The sequence below is a fragment of the Pezoporus flaviventris genome, unplaced genomic scaffold (assembly GCF_033815535.1).
Source record: "Pezoporus flaviventris isolate CSIRO_AGI_PZ_B2104156 unplaced genomic scaffold, CSIRO_AGI_Pfla_v1 ptg000468l, whole genome shotgun sequence".
Taxonomy (NCBI): Eukaryota; Metazoa; Chordata; class Aves; order Psittaciformes; family Psittacidae; genus Pezoporus; species Pezoporus flaviventris.
The window spans coordinates 251,613-257,612 of record NW_026893015.1 but is presented as its reverse complement, the minus strand read 5'-3'; the positions used below and the strand labels follow the sequence as shown (position 1 = coordinate 257,612).

General features: G+C 53.4%; 2 protein-coding genes across 2 annotated transcripts; both read right to left on the bottom strand.

Annotated features, from left to right (window-relative positions):
* On the bottom strand, positions 1-717 carry LOC133263820 (feather keratin 1-like). Its single transcript, XM_061443689.1, has 2 exons — positions 588-717; positions 1-368 (listed from the first exon to the last, which is right to left on the bottom strand). The coding sequence occupies exons 1-2, from the start codon at positions 715-717 to the stop codon at positions 1-3; spliced, it is 498 nt and encodes a 165-aa protein (XP_061299673.1).
* Positions 718-3,927: 3,210 nt separating this feature from the next.
* On the bottom strand, positions 3,928-4,242 carry LOC133263811 (feather keratin 1-like). Its single transcript, XM_061443681.1, has one exon. The coding sequence runs from the start codon at positions 4,240-4,242 to the stop codon at positions 3,928-3,930; it is 315 nt and encodes a 104-aa protein (XP_061299665.1).
* Positions 4,243-6,000: the final 1,758 nt, after the last annotated feature.

The following is a 6,000-nucleotide window of genomic DNA, read 5'->3' as shown; positions in this document are numbered from 1 at the left end:
TTAGCAGATGTTGCAGCCTCTTCCACCGCCGTAGCAGCCCAGGCCTCCAAAGCCGTAGTCCAGGCCTCCGAAGCCGTAGCCAAGGCCGTAGCCGAAGCCCCCAGAGGAGACGGGCACTCCCTGGGCGCTGAGGACGTTGCCCACGGCAGCGGATGAGGAGGATCCGACGGCGGTGCTCTGGGGGAAGGAGCTGAGGATGGGTCCTGGCAGGGTGACCAGCACGGTGGAAGGCTGGATGACGACGCGGGAGTCCTCGCACTGCCTGACACAGGGCTCGTTGCAGCTGTTGGCCAGCGGGGTGGGTCCGCAGGGGCGGCAGAGGTCGTAGCAGGCCATGTCTGTGGTGTGGAGGGGCCCTGGCAGAGGAGAGGAGAGAATGGAAGAGAGGGTGTGGGGAGAGCGGAGGGCGTGGGGGTGCAAGGGGTGGTGGTGCAGGAGGGCGAGGCAGTGGGGGGGCTGGTGTGGGGCTGTGGTGCTGGGGAGGCGTGAGGGGTGCTGAGGCTGGGGCAGAGCGTGCTGGAAGAGCCGGGGCAGGGGGGCAGGAGCAGAGGGCAAGGGGCTTGAGGCTCACCTTGTTGAGCGCGCAGGAGAAGGCGTCAGCAGAGGCGAGTGAGGGACAGAGGCACTGGGCCGGCTTTTATGCTGGTCCTGGAGTGCCCGAGGGGTCTGAGACAGTCTTTGTGCATGACAGCATGTTTGTTCAAGCAGCTGGTACATGTCAGATCCTCGCAAGCTACAAGTTATGGTTGTGTTTTCCTTCCAAGAATTCTGGAAGTTCATGTCCTCCTGTTGAGGACGTGTCCTTCTGGCCCTGGCGGCAGCTTTCAAGTATTAGAGACCGAAGGCTTGGTGTTGATGGTGCATGTCAGGGCATTTGGCAGAACATGCAACAAAAGTATTGGAGTGATGGGGGTGTCATCACTGATGTCATCCTGTGGCACTCATGGCTGTGGTTTGTGGGTGCTTTGTGAAGAGGGAGTCCCATGTCCTTGCAGGCTTGGGGCTGTGCTGGCTCTGAGAGGCTGCCCCTTCCATTGCATTAGGTTCCGCCCTGACTTGCTGCCAGGTCACTAATCCTGTCTGTAGGCCTGTCCTTTCCTGTTGGGTGAGCTCTAAGGGTGTCATGGTGCCTTTTTATGCTTGTAAGGTTGTACTTGTGATGGGTTCATGTCGGAAGTTTCTGTTAGATGATCCAAGATGCTTTCCCCATGTCTTGAAGAGCATGTTTGAAGAGCTCAGGTTGAGTAAGTTCATGGAGCGCTGTTTCCCTTGGAAAGGATTCCATGATGGAGGAGGGAAAGAGTGTGAGGTCCAAAGAGGATTAGCAACAATGTGTGTTGAACTGACTAGAACCTTCATTTCTCATCCCCATTTGCCCCATTGGTGTAGGACCTTGCACTTGGCATGGTTAAACCTCATGAGGCTGGCATCAGCCCACCTCACAAGTGTGTCGAGGTCCCTCTGGATGGCATTCCTTCCCTTCAGGGTATCAACCGAACCACACAGCTTGGTGTCATTGGCAAACTTGCTGAGGGCACACTCAATCCCACTGTCCATGTCAGCGACAAAGATGTTGAACAAGACCGGTCCCAGCACTGATCCCTGAGGGACACCACTCGTTACTGGTCTTCAAGAGGACATTGAGCCATTGACCACAACTCTTTGTGTGTGGCCATGCAGCCAGTTCTTTATCCACCGAGTGGTCCATCCATCAAATTCATGTCGCTCCAATTTAGAGACAAGGATGTCGTGTGGGACAGTGTCAAATGCTTTGCACAAGTCCAGGTAGATGACATCAACTGCTCTACCCCTGTCCATCAGGTCTGTAGCCCTATCATAAAAGGCCACCAAATTGGTCAGGCAGGATTTCCCCTTTGTGAAGCCATGCTGGATGTCACCAAGCACCTTGTTGATTTTCATGTGCCTTAGCATGCCTTCCAGGAGAATCTGCTCCAAGATTTTGCCAGGCACAGAGGTGAGACTGACTGGTCTGTACTTCCCCAGGTCATTTGTTTTCCCCTTCTTGAAAATGGGGGGTATATTTCCCTTTTTCCAGTCATCGGGAACTTCACCTGACTGCCATGACTTCTCAAATATGATGGCCAGCGGCTTCGCAACTTCTTCACCAGCTTCTTCAGGACCCGCAGATGAATCTCATCAGGACCCATGGACTTGTGTGCGTTCATATTTTTAAGATGGTTTTGAACCAGTTCCTCTCCTGCAGTGGGCGCAAGGTCTTCATTCTCACAGTCCCTGCCTCTGCCTTCCAAGACTTGGGTGGTGCGGTCAGAGCCTTTGCCAGTGAAGACTGAGGTAAAGAAGTCATTCAGAACCTCAGCCTTCTCCAAATCCTGTGTAGCCAGTTCTCCTGAGAGCTTCCTGAGCGGGCCTACATTCTCCCTAGTCTGTTTTTTATTTGCTATATACCTGTAGAATCCCTTCCTGTTATCTTTAATACCTCTAGCTAAGTTTAATTCTAACTGGGCCTTAGCTTTCCTAACCTGGTCCCTAGCTTCCCGGGCAACATCCCTGTACACTTCCCATGCCATGTGTCCTTGCTTCCACTTATTATAAGCCTCTTTTTTCATTTGCATTTTCCTCAGAAACACCTTATCCATCCAAGGAGGTCTCCTGGCCCTCCTGCTGCACTTCCTTCTGGTTGAGATGCAACATCGACCCACACCTGGGTCAGAGGTGGATCTCAGAGCAAGGAGGGTGGTGTCCTGGGCACACTGTATTTGTTACCTGTGGTCATCTCAGCAAGTGCGGACCAGGCCATGAGGTCCTGTGTGGGTGGCCCTGGGACTCCACCGGAAAGGTCTCATGAATCTGTGGTGACTCCATCAGAGGCATGAACAAGGGAGTGTTGCCATGTTCAAGACTGTCTTTGAGCCAGCGCTGGCTCAAACCTCTATCACCTTGTGAAAGCAGCCCAGGTGCCGGTCTTTGTTGGTTGTGGTGGTATATTTCCCAGGAGAATCCTTCTGCCCTTTTTCACCCACACTGACATCCTGTTAAGCCCTGCCTTTGTGCTGCATGAAGTTGGAACAGATTTGGTAGAAGAAAGGGTGAGGAGGTGTCGTAGACCTGTATGCAGAACTTTATAGAGGCAAAAGAGTGAAAAAGAACAAACATAATGTGGGGTCCTTGTAGCATGTGGGGATGGGGCCATGAGTCCCTGTGTTGGTGGCCCTGGAACCCTACATGAATAGTCTCATGAGCCTGGAGAGACATCACCGTAATGCTCAGGGGAGTGTTGTTATGCTTAAGAATTAGTTTGAGGCAGAGGTGGGCTTGTGTCACATTATGGAAGCACCCCAGGTGCCAGTCTTTGTTGGTTGTGGTGGCATATTTCCCGGGAGAGTCCTTGTAGCCTTTTTCACCCACACTGATGGCCTGTTGAGCCCTGGCTTTGTGCTGAGTGAAGCTGAAAGAGCCATGGTAGAATAAAAGCAGAGGAGGCATCAAAGGCTTGAATGCAGAAGTACTTTATTGAGGCAAAAGAGTGAAAAAGAAGAAACATAACATGGAAGAGAGCTGTCTCAGGTGCAAGGAGGGCGCCCACGAACTGAGGTCTTCTGTTTGCAACAGATTTTGTCAGAGCTTTGAGGTCTTCCTGACTTGGCTGGAGCGGAGCACACTGGAGGTCCCCCAATGAAATTTAGCCAGTGAGATGCATTTTTCAGCACACATTTCTGGACATAGCTGACAGGGTGATGCAAAGAAGGCACTTGAAGAAGAGGAAGAGATCCAAGGACCACGTTACCAGGCAGCCTGGTCTGTCCCCTTCCCTGCTTTCTTTGTGCTGTAAAAGAAAGCTGCGGAAGGTGTGTGGATGTCCTAGCATTCTCCCAGATGTGCATTCTCAATCCGTGTCCTTGCTTCTAGAATGTACGTGAGTGGTTTCAGGCATCTTGTGAGAGGCCCTTAGCAGATGTTGCAGCCTCTTCCTCTGCCGTAGCAGCCCAAGCCTCCAAAGCCATAGCCAAGGCCGTAGCCGAAGCCCCCAGAGGAGACGGGCACTCCCTGGGCGCTGAGGACGTTGCCCACGGCAGCGGATGAGGAGGATCCGACGGCGGTGCTCTGGGGGAAGGAGCTGAGGATGGGTCCTGGCAGGGTGACCAGCACGGCGGGAGGCTGGATGACGACGCGGGAGTCCTCGCACTGCCTGACACAGGGCTCGTTGCAGCTGTTGGCCAGCGGGGTGGGTCCGCAGGGGCGGCAGAGGTCGTAGCAGGCCATGTCTGTGGTGTGGAGGGGCCCTGGCAGAGGAGAGGAGAGAATGGAAGAGAGGTTGTGGGGAGAGCGGAGGGCGTGGGGGTGCAAGGGGTGGTGGTGCAGGAGGGCGAGGCAGTGGGGGGGCTGGTGTGGGGCTGTGGTGCTGGGGAGGCGTGAGGGGTGCTGAGGCTGGGGCAGAGCGTGCTGGAAGAGCCGGGGCAGGGGGGCAGGAGCAGAGGGCAAGGGGCTTGAGGCTCACCTTGTTGAGCGCGCAGGAGAAGGCGTCAGCAGAGGCGAGTGAGGGACAGAGGCACTGGGCCGGCTTTTATGCTGGTCCTGGAGTGCCCGAGGGGTCTGAGACAGTCTTTGTGCATGACAGCATGTTTGTTCAAGCAGCTGGTACATGTCAGATCCTCGCAAGCTACAAGTTATGGTTGTGTTTTCCTTCCAAGAATTCTGGAAGTTCATGTCCTCCTGTTGAGGACGTGTCCTTCTGGCCCTGGCGGCAGCTTTCAAGTATTAGAGACCGAAGGCTTGGTGTTGATGGTGCATGTCAGGGCATTTGGCAGAACATGCAACAAAAGTATTGGAGTGATGGGGGTGTCATCACTGATGTCATCCTGTGGCACTCATGGCTGTGGTTTGTGGGTGCTTTGTGAAGAGGGAGTCCCATGTCCTTGCAGGCTTGGGGCTGTGCTGGCTCTGAGAGGCTGCCCCTTCCATTGCATTAGGTTCCGCCCTGACTTGCTGCCAGGTCACTAATCCTGTCTGTAGGCCTGTCCTTTCCTGTTGGGTGAGCTCTAAGGGTGTCATGGTGCCTTTTTATGCTTGTAAGGTTGTACTTGTGATGGGTTCATGTCGGAAGTTTCTGTTAGATGATCCAAGATGCTTTCCCCATGTCTTGAAGAGCATGTTTGAAGAGCTCAGGTTGAGTAAGTTCATGGAGCGCTGTTTCCCTTGGAAAGGATTCCATGATGGAGGAGGGAAAGAGTGTGAGGTCCAAAGAGGATTAGCAACAATGTGTGTTGAACTGACTAGAACCTTCATTTCTCATCCCCATTTGCCCCATTGGTGTAGGACCTTGCACTTGGCATGGTTAAACCTCATGAGGCTGGCATCAGCCCACCTCACAAGTGTGTCGAGGTCCCTCTGGATGGCATTCCTTCCCTTCAGGGTATCAACCGAACCACACAGCTTGGTGTCATTGGCAAACTTGCTGAGGGCACACTCAATCCCACTGTCCATGTCAGCGACAAAGATGTTGAACAAGACCGGTCCCAGCACTGATCCCTGAGGGACACCACTCGTTACTGGTCTTCAAGAGGACATTGAGCCATTGACCACAACTCTTTGTGTGTGGCCATGCAGCCAGTTCTTTATCCACCGAGTGGTCCATCCATCAAATTCATGTCGCTCCAATTTAGAGACAAGGATGTCGTGTGGGACAGTGTCAAATGCTTTGCACAAGTCCAGGTAGATGACATCAACTGCTCTACCCCTGTCCATCAGGTCTGTAGCCCTATCATAAAAGGCCACCAAATTGGTCAGGCAGGATTTCCCCTTTGTGAAGCCATGCTGGATGTCACCAAGCACCTTGTTGATTTTCATGTGCCTTAGCATGCCTTCCAGGAGAATCTGCTCCAAGATTTTGCCAGGCACAGAGGTGAGACTGACTGGTCTGTACTTCCCCAGGTCATTTGTTTTCCCCTTCTTGAAAATGGGGGGTATATTTCCCTTTTTCCAGTCATCGGGAACTTCACCTGACTGCCATGACTTCTCAAA

Bases quoted from the DNA above. Each gene is read 5' to 3' on its own strand.
- LOC133263820 (XM_061443689.1), bottom strand. From the start codon at position 717: ATGTACCAGCTGCTTGAACAAACATGCTGTCATGCACAAAGACTGTCT. The intron at 369-587 runs CTGCGCGCTCAA...CCATTCTCTCCT, and splicing joins GCCTCTGCTGACGCCTTCTC to CTCCTCTGCCAGGGCCCCTC.
- LOC133263811 (XM_061443681.1), bottom strand. From the start codon at position 4,242: ATGGCCTGCTACGACCTCTGCCGCCCCTGCGGACCCACCCCGCTGGCC.